This window comes from Oncorhynchus mykiss, chromosome 12 (genome assembly GCF_013265735.2).
Source record: "Oncorhynchus mykiss isolate Arlee chromosome 12, USDA_OmykA_1.1, whole genome shotgun sequence".
NCBI lineage: Eukaryota > Metazoa > Chordata > Actinopteri > Salmoniformes > Salmonidae > Oncorhynchus > Oncorhynchus mykiss.
Genome location: NC_048576.1, coordinates 3661549 through 3683886, shown reverse-complemented (window position 1 = coordinate 3683886; position 22338 = coordinate 3661549). Strand labels below are relative to the sequence as shown.

At 37.2% G+C, this 22338-nt stretch overlaps 1 protein-coding gene across 1 annotated transcript in view; it reads left to right on the top strand.

The window, feature by feature from the left end:
- The window catches only part of LOC110536759 (ephrin type-A receptor 5), a 180638-nt gene that overhangs the window by 80826 nt on the left and 77474 nt on the right, over nt 1–22338 (top strand). The window contains exon 5 of the mRNA XM_036936733.1: nt 9527–9862. Coding sequence (XP_036792628.1) covers nt 9527–9862 — 336 coding nt within the window. The remainder of the gene's footprint in view (nt 1–9526; nt 9863–22338) is intronic.

Below are 22338 nucleotides of genomic sequence, written 5' to 3'. Positions count from 1 at the left end.
TAGTTTCAGCAGATTAACACAATATGTTATAGTTTCAGCAGATTAACACAATATGTTATAGTTTCAGCAGATTAACACAATATGTTATAGTTTCAGCAGAATAACACAATATGTTATAGTTTCAGCAGATTAACACAATATGTTATAGTTTCAGCAGATTAACACAATATGTTATAGTTTCAGCAGATTAACACAATATGTTATAGTTATAGCAGATTAACACAATATGTTATAGTTTCAGCAGATTAACACAATATGTTATAGTTTCAGCAGAATAACACAATATGTTATAGTTTCAGCAGATTAACACAATATGTTATAGTTTCAGCAGAATAACACAATATGTTATAGTTTCAGCAGATTAACACAATATGTTATAGTTTCAGCAGAATAACACAATATGTTATAGTTTCAGCAGAATAACACAATATGTTATAGTTTCAGCAGAATAACACAATATGTTATAGTTTCAGCAGAATAACACAATATGTTATAGTTTCAGCAGAATAACACAATATGTTATAGTTTCAGCAGAATAACACAATATGTTATAGTTTCAGCAGATTAACACAATATGTTATAGTTTCAGCAGAATAACACAATATGTTATAGTTTCAGCAGATTAACACAATATGTTATAGTTTCAGCAGAATAACACAATATGTTATAGTTTCAGCAGAATAACACAATATGTTATAGTTATAGCAGAATAACACAATATGTTATAGTTTCAGCAGAATAACACAATATGTTATAGTTTCAGCAGAATAACACAATATGTTATAGTTATAGCAGAATAACACAATATGTTATAGTTTCAGCAGAATAACACAATATGTTATAGTTTCAGCAGAATAACACAATATGTTATAGTTTCAGCAGATTAACACAATATGTTATAGTTTCAGCAGAATAACACAATATGTTATAGTTTCAGCAGAATAACACAATATGTTATAGTTTCAGCAGAATAACACAATATGTTATAGTTTCAGCAGAATAACACAATATGTTATAGTTTCAGCAGAATAACACAATATGTTATAGTTTCAGCAGAATAACACAATATGTTATAGTTTCAGCAGATTAACACAATATGTTATAGTTTCAGCAGATTAACACAATATGTTATAGTTTCAGCAGATTAACACAATATGTTATAGTTTCAGCAGATTAACACAATATGTTATAGTTTCAGCAGATTAACACAATATGTTATAGTTTCAGCAGATTAACACAATATGTTATAGTTTCAGCAGATTAACACAATATGTTATAGTTATAGCAGATTAACACAATATGTTATAGTTTCAGCAGAATAACACAATATGTTATAGTTTCAGCAGAATAACACAATATGTTATAGTTATAGCAGAATAACACAATATGTTATAGTTATAGCAGAATAACACAATATGTTATAGTTTCAGCAGATTAACACAATATGTTATAGTTATAGCAGATTAACACAATATGTTATAGTTTCAGCAGATTAACACAATATGTTATAGTTTCAGCAGATTAACACAATATGTTATAGTTTCAGCAGAATAACACAATATGTTATAGTTTCAGCAGAATAACACAATATGTTATAGTTTCAGCAGATTAACACAATATGTTATAGTTTCAGCAGAATAACACAATATGTTATAGTTATAGCAGAATAACACAATATGTTATAGTTTCAGCAGAATAACACAATATGTTATAGTTTCAGCAGAATAACACAATATGTTATAGTTTCAGCAGATTAACACAATATGTTATAGTTTCAGCAGAATAACACAATATGTTATAGTTTCAGCAGAATAACACAATATGTTATAGTTTCAGCAGAATAACACAATATGTTATAGTTTCAGCAGAATAACACAATATGTTATAGTTTCAGCAGAATAACACAATATGTTATAGTTTCAGCAGAATAACACAATATGTTATAGTTTCAGCAGATTAACACAATATGTTATAGTTTCAGCAGATTAACACAATATGTTATAGTTTCAGCAGATTAACACAATATGTTATAGTTTCAGCAGATTAACACAATATGTTATAGTTTCAGCAGATTAACACAATATGTTATAGTTTCAGCAGATTAACACAATATGTTATAGTTTCAGCAGATTAACACAATATGTTATAGTTATAGCAGATTAACACAATATGTTATAGTTTCAGCAGAATAACACAATATGTTATAGTTTCAGCAGAATAACACAATATGTTATAGTTATAGCAGAATAACACAATATGTTATAGTTATAGCAGAATAACACAATATGTTATAGTTTCAGCAGATTAACACAATATGTTATAGTTATAGCAGATTAACACAATATGTTATAGTTTCAGCAGATTAACACAATATGTTATAGTTTCAGCAGATTAACACAATATGTTATAGTTTCAGCAGAATAACACAATATGTTATAGTTTCAGCAGATTAACACAATATGTTATAGTTTCAGCAGATTAACACAATATGTTATAGTTTCAGCAGATTAACACAATATGTTATAGTTTCAGCAGATTAACACAATATGTTATAGTTTCAGCAGATTAACACAATATGTTATAGTTTCAGCAGATTAACACAATATGTTATAGTTTCAGCAGAATAACACAATATGTTATAGTTTCAGCAGAATAACACAATATGTTATAGTTTCAGCAGATTAACACAATATGTTATAGTTTCAGCAGAATAACACAATATGTTATAGTTTCAGCAGATTAACACAATATGTTATAGTTTCAGCAGAATAACACAATATGTTATAGTTTCAGCAGATTAACACAATATGTTATAGTTTCAGCAGATTAACACAATATGTTATAGTTTCAGCAGAATAACACAATATGTTATAGTTTCAGCAGATTAACACAATATGTTATAGTTTCAGCAGATTAACACAATATGTTATAGTTTCAGCAGAATAACACAATATGTTATAGTTTCAGCAGATTAACACAATATGTTATAGTTTCAGCAGAATAACACAATATGTTATAGTTTCAGCAGATTAACACAATATGTTATAGTTTCAGCAGATTAACACAATATGTTATAGTTTCAGCAGATTAACACAATATGTTATAGTTTCAGCAGATTAACACAATATGTTATAGTTATAGCAGATTAACACAATATGTTATAGTTTCAGCAGATTAACACAATATGTTATAGTTTCAGCAGATTAACACAATATGTTATAGTTTCAGCAGATTAACACAATATGTTATAGTTTCAGCAGAATAACACAATATGTTATAGTTTCAGCAGATTAACACAATATGTTATAGTTTCAGCAGATTAACACAATATGTTATAGTTTCAGCAGAATAACACAATATGTTATAGTTTCAGCAGATTAACACAATATGTTATAGTTTCAGCAGAATTAACACAATATGTTATAGTTTCAGCAGAATAACACAATATGTTATAGTTTCAGCAGATTAACACAATATGTTATAGTTTCAGCAGATTAACACAATATGTTATAGTTTCAGCAGATTAACACAATATGTTATAGTTTCAGCAGATTAACACAATATGTTATAGTTTCAGCAGATTAACACAATATGTTATAGTTTCAGCAGATTAACACAATATGTTATAGTTTCAGCAGATTAACACAATATGTTATAGTTTCAGCAGATTAACACAATATGTTATAGTTTCAGCAGATTAACACAATATGTTATAGTTTCAGCAGATTAACACAATATGTTATAGTTTCAGCAGATTAACACAATATGTTATAGTTTCAGCAGATTAACACAATATGTTATAGTTTCAGCAGAATAACACAATATGTTATAGTTTCAGCAGATTAACACAATATGTTATAGTTTCAGCAGATTAACACAATATGTTATAGTTTCAGCAGAATAACACAATATGTTATAGTTTCAGCAGATTAACACAATATGTTATAGTTATAGCAGAATAACACAATATGTTATAGTTATAGCAGAATAACACAATATGTTATAGTTTCAGCAGATTAACACAATATGTTATAGTTTCAGCAGAATAACACAATATGTTATAGTTTCAGCAGATTAACACAATATGTTATAGTTTCAGCAGAATAACACAATATGTTATAGTTTCAGCAGAATTAACACAATATGTTATAGTTTCAGCAGAATAACACAATATGTTATAGTTTCAGCAGATTAACACAATATGTTATAGTTATCAGCAGAATAACACAATATGTTATAGTTTCAGCAGATTAACACAATATGTTATAGTTTCAGCAGAATAACACAATATGTTATAGTTTCAGCAGATTAACACAATATGTTATAGTTTCAGCAGAATAACACAATATGTTATAGTTTCAGCAGATTAACACAATATGTTATAGTTTCAGCAGATTAACACAATATGTTATAGTTTCAGCAGAATAACACAATATGTTATAGTTTCAGCAGATTAACACAATATGTTATAGTTTCAGCAGATTAACACAATATGTTATAGTTTCAGCAGATTAACACAATATGTTATAGTTTCAGCAGAATAACACAATATGTTATAGTTTCAGCAGATTAACACAATATGTTATAGTTTCAGCAGAATAACACAATATGTTATAGTTTCAGCAGATTAACACAATATGTTATAGTTTCAGCAGATTAACACAATATGTTATAGTTTCAGCAGATTAACACAATATGTTATAGTTATAGCAGAATAACACAATATGTTATAGTTTCAGCAGATTAACACAATATGTTATAGTTTCAGCAGATTAACACAATATGTTATAGTTTCAGCAGAATAACACAATATGTTATAGTTTCAGCAGATTAACACAATATGTTATAGTTTCAGCAGATTAACACAATATGTTATAGTTATAGCAGAATAACACAATATGTTATAGTTATAGCAGAATAACACAATATGTTATAGTTTCAGCAGATTAACACAATATGTTATAGTTTCAGCAGAATAACACAATATGTTATAGTTTCAGCAGATTAACACAATATGTTATAGTTTCAGCAGATTAACACAATATGTTATAGTTTCAGCAGATTAACACAATATGTTATAGTTTCAGCAGAATAACACAATATGTTATAGTTTCAGCAGAATAACACAATATGTTATAGTTTCAGCAGATTAACACAATATGTTATAGTTTCAGCAGATTAACACAATATGTTATAGTTTCAGCAGAATAACACAATATGTTATAGTTTCAGCAGAATAACACAATATGTTATAGTTTCAGCAGATTAACACAATATGTTATAGTTTCAGCAGATTAACACAATATGTTATAGTTTCAGCAGATTAACACAATATGTTATAGTTTCAGCAGATTAACACAATATGTTATAGTTTCAGCAGATTAACACAATATGTTATAGTTTCAGCAGAATAACACAATATGTTATAGTTTCAGCAGATTAACACAATATGTTATAGTTTCAGCAGATTAACACAATATGTTATAGTTTCAGCAGATTAACACAATATGTTATAGTTTCAGCAGATTAACACAATATGTTATAGTTTCAGCAGATTAACACAATATGTTATAGTTTCAGCAGATTAACACAATATGTTATAGTTTCAGCAGATTAACACAATATGTTATAGTTTCAGCAGATTAACACAATATGTTATAGTTTCAGCAGAATAACACAATATGTTATAGTTTCAGCAGATTAACACAATATGTTATAGTTTCAGCAGATTAACACAATATGTTATAGTTTCAGCAGATTAACACAATATGTTATAGTTTCAGCAGATTAACACAATATGTTATAGTTTCAGCAGATTAACACAATATGTTATAGTTTCAGCAGATTAACACAATATGTTATAGTTTCAGCAGATTAACACAATATGTTATAGTTTCAGCAGAATAACACAATATGTTATAGTTTCAGCAGAATAACACAATATGTTATAGTTTCAGCAGATTAACACAATATGTTATAGTTTCAGCAGATTAACACAATATGTTATAGTTTCAGCAGATTAACACAATATGTTATAGTTTCAGCAGAATAACACAATATGTTATAGTTTCAGCAGAATAACACAATATGTTATAGTTTCAGCAGATTAACACAATATGTTATAGTTTCAGCAGATTAACACAATATGTTATAGTTTCAGCAGATTAACACAATATGTTATAGTTTCAGCAGATTAACACAATATGTTATAGTTTCAGCAGAATAACACAATATGTTATAGTTTCAGCAGATTAACACAATATGTTATAGTTTCAGCAGAATAACACAATATGTTATAGTTTCAGCAGATTAACACAATATGTTATAGTTTCAGCAGATTAACACAATATGTTATAGTTATAGCAGATTAACACAATATGTTATAGTTATAGCAGATTAACACAATATGTTATAGTTATAGCAGAATAACACAATATGTTATAGTTTCAGCAGATTAACACAATATGTTATAGTTTCAGCAGATTAACACAATATGTTATAGTTTCAGCAGATTAACACAATATGTTATAGTTTCAGCAGATTAACACAATATGTTATAGTTTCAGCAGAATAACACAATATGTTATAGTTTCAGCAGAATAACACAATATGTTATAGTTTCAGCAGAATAACACAATATGTTATAGTTATAGCAGATTAACACAATATGTTATAGTTATAGCAGATTAACACAATATGTTATAGTTTCAGCAGAATAACACAATATGTTATAGTTATAGCAGAATAACACAATATGTTATAGTTTCAGCAGATTAACACAATATGTTATAGTTTCAGCAGAATAACACAATATGTTATAGTTTCAGCAGATTAACACAATATGTTATAGTTTCAGCAGAATAACACAATATGTTATAGTTTCAGCAGATTAACACAATATGTTATAGTTTCAGCAGATTAACACAATATGTTATAGTTTCAGCAGATTAACACAATATGTTATAGTTTCAGCAGATTAACACAATATGTTATAGTTTCAGCAGAATAACACAATATGTTATAGTTATAGCAGATTAACACAATATGTTATAGTTTCAGCAGATTAACACAATATGTTATAGTTTCAGCAGATTAACACAATATGTTATAGTTTCAGCAGAATAACACAATATGTTATAGTTTCAGCAGAATAACACAATATGTTATAGTTTCAGCAGAATAACACAATATGTTATAGTTTCAGCAGATTAACACAATATGTTATAGTTTCAGCAGAATAACACAATATGTTATAGTTTCAGCAGATTAACACAATATGTTATAGTTTCAGCAGAATAACACAATATGTTATAGTTTCAGCAGATTAACACAATATGTTATAGTTTCAGCAGATTAACACAATATGTTATAGTTTCAGCAGATTAACACAATATGTTATAGTTTCAGCAGATTAACACAATATGTTATAGTTTCAGCAGAATAACACAATATGTTATAGTTATAGCAGATTAACACAATATGTTATAGTTTCAGCAGATTAACACAATATGTTATAGTTTCAGCAGATTAACACAATATGTTATAGTTTCAGCAGAATAACACAATATGTTATAGTTTCAGCAGAATAACACAATATGTTATAGTTTCAGCAGATTAACACAATATGTTATAGTTTCAGCAGATTAACACAATATGTTATAGTTTCAGCAGATTAACACAATATGTTATAGTTATAGCAGAATAACACAATATGTTATAGTTTCAGCAGATTAACACAATATGTTATAGTTTCAGCAGAATAACACAATATGTTATAGTTTCAGCAGAATAACACAATATGTTATAGTTTCAGCAGAATAACACAATATGTTATAGTTTCAGCAGATTAACACAATATGTTATAGTTTCAGCAGAATAACACAATATGTTATAGTTTCAGCAGATTAACACAATATGTTATAGTTATAGCAGATTAACACAATATGTTATAGTTTCAGCAGATTAACACAATATGTTATAGTTATAGCAGATTAACACAATATGTTATAGTTTCAGCAGATTAACACAATATGTTATAGTTTCAGCAGATTAACACAATATGTTATAGTTTCAGCAGAATAACACAATATGTTATAGTTTCAGCAGAATAACACAATATGTTATAGTTTCAGCAGATTAACACAATATGTTATAGTTATAGCAGATTAACACAATATGTTATAGTTTCAGCAGAATAACACAATATGTTATAGTTTCAGCAGAATAACACAATATGTTATAGTTTCAGCAGATTAACACAATATGTTATAGTTTCAGCAGAATAACACAATATGTTATAGTTTCAGCAGATTAACACAATATGTTATAGTTTCAGCAGATTAACACAATATGTTATAGTTTCAGCAGATTAACACAATATGTTATAGTTTCAGCAGAATAACACAATATGTTATAGTTTCAGCAGAATAACACAATATGTTATAGTTTCAGCAGATTAACACAATATGTTATAGTTTCAGCAGATTAACACAATATGTTATAGTTATAGCAGATTAACACAATATGTTATAGTTTCAGCAGATTAACACAATATGTTATAGTTTCAGCAGATTAACACAATATGTTATAGTTTCAGCAGATTAACACAATATGTTATAGTTTCAGCAGAATAACACAATATGTTATAGTTTCAGCAGAATAACACAATATGTTATAGTTTCAGCAGATTAACACAATATGTTATAGTTTCAGCAGAATAACACAATATGTTATAGTTTCAGCAGAATAACACAATATGTTATAGTTTCAGCAGATTAACACAATATGTTATAGTTTCAGCAGAATAACACAATATGTTATAGTTATAGCAGAATAACACAATATGTTATAGTTTCAGCAGATTAACACAATATGTTATAGTTTCAGCAGAATAACACAATATGTTATAGTTTCAGCAGATTAACACAATATGTTATAGTTTCAGCAGATTAACACAATATGTTATAGTTTCAGCAGAATAACACAATATGTTATAGTTTCAGCAGATTAACACAATATGTTATAGTTTCAGCAGAATAACACAATATGTTATAGTTTCAGCAGAATAACACAATATGTTATAGTTTCAGCAGATTAACACAATATGTTATAGTTTCAGCAGATTAACACAATATGTTATAGTTTCAGCAGATTAACACAATATGTTATAGTTATAGCAGATTAACACAATATGTTATAGTTTCAGCAGAATAACACAATATGTTATAGTTTCAGCAGATTAACACAATATGTTATAGTTTCAGCAGAATAACACAATATGTTATAGTTTCAGCAGATTAACACAATATGTTATAGTTTCAGCAGATTAACACAATATGTTATAGTTTCAGCAGAATAACACAATATGTTATAGTTATAGCAGATTAACACAATATGTTATAGTTATAGCAGATTAACACAATATGTTATAGTTTCAGCAGAATAACACAATATGTTATAGTTTCAGCAGAATAACACAATATGTTATAGTTATAGCAGAATAACACAATATGTTATTGCCCTACAGGACCACCTTCTGCTCCTCGTAATGCCATTTCCAATGTAAACGAGACGTCGGTCTTCCTGGAATGGGCGGTTCCCGAGGAGACTGGCGGCAGGAAGGATGTCAGCTATAACATCCTGTGTCGTAAGATCAGCGTTGACAGCAGACGCTATGAGGAGTGTGAGAGCACGGTGCGGTTCCTGCCCCAACGCAACAGTCTCAGGAACAACTCTGTGATGGTGGCAGACCTTCTGGCTCACACTAACTACACGTTCGAGGTGGAGGCCGTCAATGGAGTGTCTGAGCTCACCAACCCCGGACGACAGTTTGTCTCTCTCAACGTCACCACCAACCAGGCAGGTTAGTGTCTTCACATGATCTATATATATTATATCCATTACCTTTACCATAGACCAACCAGGCAGGTTAGTGTCTTCACATGATCTGTATATATTATATCCATTACCTTTACCATAGACCAACCAGGCAGGTTAGTGTCTTCACATGATCTGTATATATTATATCCATTACCTTTACCATAGACCAACCAGGCAGGTTAGTGTCTTCACATGATCTATATATATTATATCCATTACCTTTACCATAGACCAACCAGGCAGGTTAGTGTCTTCACATGATCTGTATATATTTTATCCATTACCTTTACCATAGACCAACCAGGCAGGTTAGTGTCTTCACATGATCTGTATATATTATATCCATTACCTTTACCATAGACCAACCAGGCAGGTTAGTGTCTTCACATGATCTGTATATATTATATCCATTACCTTTACCATAGACCAACCAGGCAGGTTAGTGTCTTCACATGATCTGTATATATTATATCCATTACCTTTACCATATACCAACCAGGCAGGTTAGTGTCTTCACATGATCTATATATATTATATCCATTACCTTTACCATAGACCAACCAGGCAGGTTAGTGGCTTCACATGATCTGCATATATTATATCCATTACCTTTACCATAGACCAACCAGGCAGGTTAGTGGAACTGTCTATATACTTTATATACCACAACCAACATATCGAGGCTCCACAGACAGACACAATGAGAGACGAAGACAGAAAAGAGAAGAAACTCAAACCCATTAGCCTACTCCCGTCAGCGAAACACACCCATTGGAGCCTCACACCTTGCCCTGCGGACACCAACCAATTAATTATAAAGCAGAGATCCTCTCTCCGAACACCTCTTCTCTGACTCATGTCTTTGGAGAAGCCCTGTATTTGGATACTTTCTCCATTGACATTGAATTATTGATTATTATTATTTGACCCTGCTGGTCATCTATGAACATTTGAACGTCTTGGCCATGTTCTGTTATAATCTCCAACAGTTAACAGAGGACTGACCACCCCTCATAGCCTGGTTCCTTTCTTCCTAGGTTTTGGCCTTTCTAGGGAGTTTTTCCTAGCCACCGTGCTTCTACACCTGCATTCCTTGCTGTTTGGGGTTTTAGGCTGGGGGGTTTCTGTATAGCACTTTGTGACATCAGCTGATGTATAAAGGGCTTTATAAACACATTTAATTGATTGACAGATTGAGGGATAGAGAGGGGAGGACTCGATAGCTTAGCTTATCTCACACATTACGTAACATTTCAATTACCTGTGACACTAGGCCAACTATCCATGTAGAGCAAAGCAACAAGCAGAGTGTTCTGAGTTCACTGACAAGGTTGTACAACTCTTCCTGTGGACTGGATTTCCTACTGTGAATTAGATTTCTAATTTAATGAGCTGCTTTCAGGGGATCGCCCAATCCTATTGGAAGCCAGTTAAGTATCTGAAGATTTCATTGTAAAATAAAACACAAGAGCACTTTACTGAAGCCATTCCATGCAATATATGTATATAAAACCAGTCAACAGTTCGGACACACTGTAACGGTTTTCTTCTATCTCCTCCTCTGATGAAGAGGTAGAACAAGGATCGGACCAAAATGCAGCGTGTCGATTGCGATCCATGTTTTAATAAACAAACGTAAAACACGAATCAATACAAACACTACAAAATAAAGAACGTAATGACCGTAACGAAAACCTAAACAGCCCTATCGGGTGAAAACACAGACAGAAACAATCACCCACAAACACACAGTGAAACCCAGGCTACCTAAATATGGTTCCCAATCAGAGACAATGACGAACACCTGCCTCTGATTGAGAACCATATCAGGCCGAACATAGAACTAGACAAACTAGACATGTAACATAGAATGCCCACTCAGATCACACCCTGACCAACCACAACATAGAAATATACAAAGTAAACTATGGTCAGGGTGTGACAGTACCCCCCCCCCCCCCCCCAAGGTGCGGACTCCGGCCGCAAAACCTGAACCTATAGGGGAGGGTCTGGGTGGGCATCTGTCCGCGGTGGCGGCTCTGGCGCTGGACGTGGACCCCACTCCATAATCGTTTTAGTCCACCTCCTTAGCGTCCCTAGATAGGTTACCCTCCTTAATGACCGCTCGGGACAGAGGGACAGCTCGGGACAGAGGTAGCTCGGGACTGATGGGTAGCTCAGCACTGAGAGGAAGCTCAGCACTGAGAGGAAGCTCAGCACTGAGAGGAAGCTCAGCACTGAGAGGAAGCCCAGGCAGGTAGTTGGATCTAGCAGATCCTGGCTGACTGGAGAATCTGGAAGAGTCTGGTCGACTGGCAGATCTGGAAGAGTCTGGTCGTCTGGCAGATCTGGAAGAGTCTGGTCGACTTGCAGATCTGGAAGAGTCTGGTCGACTGGCAGATCTGGAAGAGTCTGGTCGACTGGCAGCTCTGGCTGCTCCATGCTGACTGGCTGCCCCATGCTGACTGGCAGCTCTGGCTGCTCCATGCTGACTGACTGCTCCATGCTGACTGGCTGCTCCATGCTGACTGACAGCTCTGGCTGCTCCATGTTGATTGGCTGCCCCATGCTGACTGGCTGCTCCATGCTGACTGGCAGCTCTGGCTGCTCCATGCTGACTGGCAGCTCTGGCTGCTCCATGCTGACTGGCTGCTCCATGCTGACTGGCTGCTCTGGCTGCTCCATGCTGACTGGCAGCCCAGGCTGCTCCATGCTGACTGGCGGCCCTGGCTGCTCCATGCTGACTGGCGGCCCTGGCTGCTCCATGCTGACTGGCGGCCCTGGCTGCTCCATGCTGACTGGCGGCTCTGACTGCTCCATGCTAATTGGCAGCTCTGGCGGCTCCTTGCAGACTGGCAGCTCTGGCGGCTTCTTGCAGACTGGCAGCTTTGGCGGCATCCTGCAGACTGGCAGCTCTGGCGGCTCCTTGCAGACTGGCAGCTCTATGTAGACTGGCAGCTCCTTGCAGACTGGCAGCTCCTTGCAGACTGGCAGCTCCTCGCAGACTGGCAGCTCCTCGCAGACTGGCAGCTCCTCGCAGACTGGCAGCTCCTTGCAGACTGGCAGCTCCTTGCAGACTGGCAGTTCCGAACAGGCGGGAGACTCCGGCAGCGCTGTAGAGGCTGACAGCGCTAAACAGGCGGGAGACTCCGACAGCGCTGAAAAGGAGGAAGGCTCTGGCAGCGCTGGACAGGCGAGACGCACTGTAGGCCTGATGCGTGGTGCTGGCACTGGTGGTACTGGGCCGAGGACACGCACAGGAAGCCTGGTGCGGGGAGCTGCTACCGGAGGGCTGGGGTGTGGAGGTGGTACTGGAAAAACCGGACCGTGCAGGCGCACTGGAGCTCTTGAGCGCCGAGCCTGCCCAACCTTACCTGGTTGAATGCTCACGGTCGCCCTGCCAGTGCGGCGAGGTGGAATAGCCCGCACTGGGCTATGCAGGCGAACCGGAGACACCGAGCGCAAGGCTGGTGCCATGTAAGCCGGCCCAAGGAGACGCACTGGGGACCAGCTGCGTAGAGCCGGCTTCATGGCATTAGGCTCGACGCTCAATCTAGCCCGGCCGACACGCGGAGCTAGAATATACCGCACCGGGCTATGCACCCGCACTGGAGACACCGTGCGCACCACTGCATAACACGGTGCCTGTCCGGTCTCTCTAGCCCCCCGGTAAGCACAGGGAGTCTGCCCAGGTCTCCTACCTGGCGTAGCCATACTCCCTGTTAGCCCCCCCCCAATACATTTTTGGGGCTGCCTCTCGGGCTTCCATCCGCGTCGCCGTGCTGCCTTCTCATACCAGCGCCTCTCTGCTTTCACCGCCTCCATTCTACGATAACCTTCCTCGCACTGCTCCAGCGAATCCCAGGCGGGCTCCGGCACTCTCCCTGGGTCGGCCGCCCACCTGTCGATCTCCTCCCAAGTAGTATAGTCCATACTCCTGCTGTCCATAACGTCCTCCCATGTCCATTCCTCTTTTCGCTGCTGTTGCTGCCTGTTGACACGCTGCTTGGTCCGTTGGTGGTGGGTGATTCTGTAACGGTTTTCTTCTATCTCCTCCTCTGATGAAGAGGTAGAACAAGGATCGGACCAAAATGCAGCGTGTCGATTGCGATCCATGTTTTAATAAACAAACGTAAAACACGAATCAATGCAAACACTACAAAATAAAGAACGTAATGACCGTAACGAAAACCTAAACAGCCCTATCTGGTGAAAACACAGACAGGAACAATCACCCACAAACACACAGTGAAACCCAGGCTACCTAAATATGGTTCCCAATCAGAGACAATGACGAACACCTGCCTCTGATTGAGAACCATATCAGGCCGAAAATAGAACTAGACAAACTAGACATGTAACAAAGAATGCCCACTCAGATCACACCCTGACCAACCACAACATAGAAATATACAAAGTAAACTATGGTCAGGGTGTGACACACACCTCCTCATTAAAGGTTTTTTCTTTAGTTTTACTATTTTCTACATTGTAGAATTATAGTGTAGACATTAAAACTATGATTTAACACATATGGAATCATGTAGTAACCAAAAAAGTGTTAAACAAATCTAAATATATTTTATATTTTATATTCTTCAAAGTGTCCACCCTTTGCCTTGAGAGCTTTGCAGACTCTTGCCATTCAATTCAAATCCAATCAATAAATGTACATAACAATAACGAGGTAACATACACAAAAAAAAAGTGTATATGCATAGATAATAAACAGTGAGTGTAAAAACCAAGGGGGGGTGGGTTCAATGTAAAGAGTCCGGATGGCTGTTTGATTAGTTTAGTTGTTCAGCAGTCTTATGGCTTGGAGGTAGAAGCTGTTAAGGAGCCTTTTAGACCTAGACTTGGCGCTATGGTACCGCTTTCTCTCAACCAGCTTCACCTGGAATGCTTTTCCAACAGTCTTGAAGGAGTTCCCATATTTGATGAGCACTTGTTAGCTACTTTTCCTTCACTTTGCGGTCCGACTCATACCAAACCATCTCAATTGGATTGAGGTTGGATGATTGTGGAGGCCAGGTCATCTGATGCAGCACTCCATCACTCTCCTTCTTGGTCAAATAGCCCTTACACAGCCTGGAGGTGCGTTGGGTCATTGTCCTGTTCAAAAACAAATGGTAATCCCTCTAAGCGTAAACCAGATAGGATGGCATATCACTGAATGCTGTGGTAGCCATGCTGGTTAAGTGTGCCTTGAATTCAAAATACATTTGAAAGAAATCACAGACCGTGTCACCAGCAAAGCACCCCCACACCAACACACCTCCTCCTCCATGCTTCACGGTGGGAACCACACCATCACACCTCCTCCTCCATGCTTCACGGTGGGAACCACACATGAAGAGATTATCCGTTCACCTTCTCTGTGTCTCACAAAGACACAAGGTCGGAACCAAAAATCTCACATTTTGGACTCCAAAATGTCCATTGCTTGTGTTTTGTGGCCCAAGCAAGTCTCTTCTACTTATTGGTGTCCTTTAGTAATGGTTTCTTTGCAGCGATTTGACCATGAAGGCCTGATTCATACGGTCTCCTCTGAATAGTTGATGTTGAGATGTGTCTGTTACTTGAACTCTGTGAAGCATTTATTTGGGCTGACATTTCAGATGCAGTTAACTCTAATGAACTTATCCTCTACAGCAGAGGTAACTCTGGGTCTTCTATTCTTGTGGCGGTCCTCATGAGAGCCAGTTAACTCTAATGAACTTATCCTCTGCAGCAGAGGTAACTCTGGGTCTTCTATTCCTGTGGCGGTCCTCATGAGAGCCAGTTAACTCTAATGAACTTATCCTCTGCAGCAGAGGTAACTCTGCGTCTTCTATTCCTGTGGCGGTCCTCATGAGAGCCAGTTAACTCTAATGAACTTATCCTCTGCAGCAGAGGTAACTCTGGGTCTTCTATTCCTGTGGCGGTCCTCATGAGAGCCAGTTAACTCTAATGAACTTATCCTCTGCAGCAGAGGTAACTCTGGGTCTCCCTTTCCTGTGGTGGTCCTCATGAGAGACAGTTAACTCTAATGAACTTATCCTCTGCAGCAGAGGTAACTCTGGGTCTTCTATTCCTGTGGCGGTCCTCATGAGAGCCAGTTAACTCTAATGAACTTATCCTCTGCAGCAGAGGTAACTCTGGGTCTTCTATTCCTGTGGCGGTCCTCATGAGAGACAGTTAACTCTAATGAGCTTTTCCTCTGCAGCAGAGGTAACTCTGGGTCTTCTATTCCTGTGGCGGTCCTCATGAGAGACAGTTAACTCTAATGAGCTTTTCCTCTGCAGCAGAGGTAACTCTGGGTCTTCTATTCCTGTGGCGGTCCTCATGAGAGACAGTTAACTCTAATGAACTTATCCTCTGCAGCAGAGGTAACTCTGGGTCTTCTATTCCTGTGGTGGTCCTCATGAGAGCCAGTTTCATCATAGCGCTTGATGGTTTCTGTGACTGCACTGGAAGAAACTTTCAACGTTTTTGAAATGTTCCGGATTGACTCACCGTCATGTCTTATAGTAATGATGGACTGTGTTTTCTCTTTGCTTATTTGAGCTGTTCTTGCCATAATATGGACTTGGTATTTTACCAAATAGGGCTGTCTTCTGTATACCACCCCTACCTTGTCACAATACAACTGACTGGCTCAAACATATTAACAAGGAAATAAATTCCAGAAATTAACTTTTACCAGGGCACACCTGTTAATTGAAACGCATCCCAGGTGACTGACTACCTCATGAAGCTGGTTGAGAGAATGTCAATAGTGTACAAAGCTGTCAACAAGGCTAAGGGTGACTACTTTGAAGAATCTCAAATATAAAATATATTTTGATTTGTTTAACACCTTTTTGGTTACTACATGATTCCTTATGTGTTATTTCATAGTTCTGATGTGCGTCCACATTTTTGACTAGTACTGTATACACACACACACACACACACCACTATACCCCACTATTATAGTATATATCAACATAACACTATACCACACTATTATAGTATACATCTCAACATTACACTATACCCCACTATTATAGTATATATATCAACATTACACTATACCCCACTATTGTAGTATATATATCAACATAACACTATACCACACTATTATAGTATACATCTCAACATTACACTATACCCCACTATTATAGTATACATATATCAACATAACACTATACCACACTATTATAGTATACATCTCAACATTACACTATACCACACTATTATAGTATACATCTCAACATTACACTATACCCCACTATTATAGTATACATATATCAACATAACACTATACCACACTATTATAGTATATATCAACATAACACTATACCACACTATTATAGTATACATCTCAACATTACACTATACCACACTATTATAGTATACATCTCAACATTACACTATACCCCACTATTATAGTATATATATATCAACATAACACTATACCACACTATTATAGTATATATCAACATTATGGTAAAACACTGAAGTAAAGCAAACAATTACTTTTTTGTTTATTTTATTAAACTTTTTGTTGTTTATGTAACAATGTATAACAACAATTTAATACATTGACGTAAACAGTAGACAACTTACCATTTGCATACATACAATTTCCATAAGCATTAATGACATCACACTTGCTCAGACCTACATGTTCCCACTGTATCCACACCCAAGGCTGTTTCTAATGCTTGTGGGACTCGAACTGCAGTAAAAAAAAGTCTGGCTACAACATAACACAATTTGAAGTCATATGGGGCAATCAGTAGTCTGGCTAACACCTAACTCTGGATTGGCTCTTTGTTGTTGTCGGCACAATGCGTTGATAATGAAGGAGGCTGGGCTTTTACTGGTTGGCTGTTCCCAGCCACACACAGCCCCTGAGCCCCGCCCCCTTCTTTTGAATTTTCCAATCCAACCAATAAGAAGACTCAACACCAGAGAGGAAAGAAAAACATTTAAGAGAATGAATCAAACCCTGTTGCACAATTTATGAGCAAATATGGCATTAACAGGGTCCTTTTGAGATCAGTGCGGCCACACCTACGCTGTGAGTCTCGTGGATCGCGTAAGCCAGGCTACTTAATCACAGCAAACAGAATAAAATTCAAGTCTAATGTTTCTGTTAAAATAATGCCTGGAGTATCCAGCAGCCGTGGAGACTCTCTGGCTACTCGACTGTCTTGGCCCCATTCTGTCTGGTTCACTGAGCCCTCTGGATCACGGTCTCCTTCATGTAACTTGGTTTGCCGGCCAGATGTTGTCCGTTTTCAAAATGCACAAATCTTTCAACATATATTTTACCAGGCAGGACCCAGCTACTGCTCCAGCTCGGTGTGTCACTTGGTTTGTCCGCAGATGTATTCATGCGTGTGTTTTATGTAGAAAAAAGGTGATGTTTACAGAATACTCACTGAGTATTCAGTCTTTTATGCTCTTCGTTAACTTCAGGCTATAGTCGAGTCGTCTAAAAGCAAGAGCGTTTCCTGATCTATCTCCTCCGCTGCAGAAGAGAAAGAGGATACCTAGTCAGTTACACAACTTAATGCGTTCACCCGAAATGTGTCTTCCTCATTTAAGCCAACTCCTCTGAATCAGAGGTGCGGGGGGCTGCCTTAATCGACATCCACATCTTTCGGTGCCTGAGGAGACAGATTTTTACACCTTACTGGCTTTGCAATTCGAACCAGCGACCTTTCAGGTTACTGGTCCAATGCGCTTAACCGCAAGGGAGGAGATTTTAAGGGATAGTTTCACCCACATTTCTAAATGACATACGTTGAAGAGGGAAAGGTCGGTAAGTCAGGTCAAATGGTTGAACAAAGGCAAAGGAGTGAGGAAAGAGCCAAATGAATAGTAGCTTCAAGGTTAGAAATGCTGCCCATAACAGGGAGTGATCCATCTGTCAAAGGGTTATCAGCTACAATATCTCTATATACTACCTACTGCTGTTGTGCCCTTGAGCAAGGCACTTTACCCGTAAGTACCAAGCCTGTGATGTGTGTGTCAGGTTGGTCACTAACATAATATCTGTGCAAATGACTAATAAAGCAAGTATGGTAAAATTAAGACTAGGTATCTAGTCCCAAAGTGGCTGCAGGGTTCTAAGAGGCTCTGGTGAAGTAGTCTGTCAAGTTTTCATTAAGGTTGTACTATTGGTTATCGATGTGGAAGACGTAGATGCTGTTTTATACAGGGTCAATGAAAATCTGTGGGGGGGTTTCCCCCCAAAACTCTGTTCCTCCCTCTCTCAAAAAATGATTATTTACCCTCTCACTTTGGAATCAAAGAGGCCAGGTTCCAGTCATTCAGTGTATCCTTTACAAAGTTGTCCATTGGTCTAGACCTCTGCATTTTTGTACAGAAATAAATAAATGTTAGAAACATAGCTAGCTAGCTAACTTGGCTAAATCTAATTTAAAGTAAACGCTAACATTTCCTAGCTAACAGAGTTTGCATCCATCTTCAAATGCACAAGCTGAACTAAAGCTGCCACTGTCAGAAACCATTGTAAACCAGTACAGTAACGCTAGTTAACTCAATCAATCACCATGCATACATGACATAATTCTGGCAAATAGTTTGGTTAAATTAACCCAGATGGAGAATAAGTAAAATCTAGCTATGCTAACTTAGCTAACATTAGCTAAAGAAAGAGTGTCAGAGACAGTCCAGAAGAAGTGTCAGACTTATCTAGCTATGGTAGCTAGCCAGATAACTTTAGATAGCTGTCGTTACAGACACTGACAAAGTAAGCTAGCTAGCTAGCCAAATGTTGGCAAAAAACATACATTTAGCTATATTCCGTGAAAACACTTCAGTAAGCTAGCCTCGTGAGGCTAACGTTAGCTAGCTAGCTAATGTTACCGCAGCCAGAGATATTAGCACAGAAAATGGCTAGCTAGCTAACGGTCATTAGCTAAGTCTCAAGCTAACAATAGCTGGCTACCTAATTATGATAGGACAATTCGTAATGTTTACTACCTACCGTTGTCACGGTTCAGTCAGCCAAAGCACCCTTAGTCTGTCAAAATAACGTTAGCTGTTTTCCATTCAGTCAGTTGCACTAGTACTAGAATACTTGCCAGTTGCCATGTCACAACACTTGCTCACATTCTTGTGAACTTCACACGCTGGTGGTGGGAGAATTAACCCACTGGCAGGGTCAAATATCCATAACTAAACCTTAATAACCAACACCAACAACCCAACCTTGCTGTTTTTACAGGAAACAAGCCAAATATTGACCAAATACCTGCAACCTAGCAATTGGGTCATCCAAACAACCTAGCATCTTTTTTTGTGTAACTTACATCGCAAAGCATTCAAGAAGCCTTGACCTGTCTGGTGCCTGGAAGGCCAGCATTCACTGTTGACGTTGACACTGGTGTTTGGCGGATAATATTTAATAAATCTGGCAGTTGAGGACTTGTGAGGCGACACTCTAATGTACTTGTCCTCTCGCTCAGTTGTGCACCGGAGCCTCCCACTCCTCTTTCTATTCTGGTTAGCGACAGTTTGCGCTGTTCTGTGAAGGGAGTAGTACATAGCGTTGTATGAGATCTACAGTTTCTTGGCAATTTCTCACATGGAATAGCCTTCATTTCTCAGAACAAGAATAGACTGACGAGTTTCAGGAGAAATGTATTTATTTCTGGCCATTTTGAGCCTGTAATCAAACCCACAAATGCTGAGGTGGACCAGTCATAGTCAGTACATTCATCTTCAGATAGCTAGGTGGACCAGTCATAGTCAGTACATTCATCTGCAGACAGCTAGGTGGACCAGTCAAAGTCAGTACATTCATCTCCAGATAGCTAGGTGGACCAGTCATAGTTAGTACATTCATCTCCAGATAGCTAGGTGGACCAGTCATAGTCAGTACATTCATCTCCAGATAGCTAGGTGGACCAGTCATAGTTAGTACATTCATCTCCAGATAGCTAGGTGGACCAGTCATAGTTAGTACATTCATCTCCAGATAGCTAGGTGGACCAGTCAAAGTCAGTACATTCATCTCCAGATAGCTAGGTGGACCAGTCATAGTTAGTACATTCATCTCCAGATAGCTAGGTGGACCAGTCATAGTCAGTACATTCATCTCCAGATAGCTAGGTGGACCAGTCATAGTTAGTACATTCATCTCCAGATAGCTAGGTGGACCAGTCATAGTTAGTACATTCATCTCCAGATAGCTAGGTGGACCAGTCATAGTCAGTACATTCATCTCCAGATAGCTAGGTGGACCAGTCATAGTCAGTACATTCATCTCCAGATAGCTAGGTGAGACACCACATATCACAGTCATAGTCAGTACATTCATCTCCAGACAGCTAGGTGGACCGGTCATAGTCAGGACATTCATCTCCAGATAGCTAGGTGGACCAGTCATAGTCAGTACATTCATCTCCAGATAGCTAGGTGGACCAGTCATAGTCAGTACATTCATCTCCAGATAGCTAGGTGAGACACCACATATCACAGTCATAGTCAGTACATTCATCTTCAGATAGCTAGGTGGACCAGTCATAGTCAGTACATTCATCTCCAGATAGCTAGGTGGACCAGTCATAGTCAGTACATTCATCTCCAGATAGCTAGGTGGACCAGTCATAGTCAGTACATTCATCTCCAGATAGCTAGGTGGACCAGTCATAGTCAGTACATTCATCTTCAGATAGTCAGCACATTCTTCCTCAATACAGAAGTGATCTGCAAAGTAGGTGTTAGTAGGAAATGATTAGTCACATGTTTTATTTACAGAGCCGTCAGAATATATTCACACACCTTGACAACTTCCACATGTGGTTGTGTTACAGCCTGAATTTAAAATGGATTACATTGAGATGTTGTGTCACTGGCCAACTCACACTACGCAATAATGTCAAAGTGGAATTATGTTTTTAGAAAATGTTTACAAATTAGTGGAAAATTAACAGCTGAAATGTTTTGAGTCAATAAGTATTCAACCTCTTTGTTATGGCAAGCCTAAATAAGTTCAGGAGTAAAAATGTACTTAACAAGTCACATAATAAGTTGCATGGACTCAATTTGTGTGCAATAATAGTGTTTAATATGATTTTTAAATGACTACTCGACAAATACAATTATCTCAATCGAGCAGTGAATTTCAAACACAAAGACCAGGGAGGTTTTCCAATGCCTCACAAAGAACGGCACCTATTGGTAGATGGGTACAAAAAATAGCAGACATTGAACATCCATTTGATCATGTTGAAGTTATTAATTACACTTTGGATGTTGTATCAATACACCCAGTCACTACAAAGATACCCAGAAAGACTCCCAGCTGTAATGACTCTTAGAGACTTACCCAGAAAGACTCACAGCTGTAATGACTCTTAGATACGTACCCAGAAAGACTCCCAGCTGTAATGACTCTTAGAGATTTACCCAGAAAAACTCCCAGCTGTAATGACTCTTAGAGATTTACCCAGA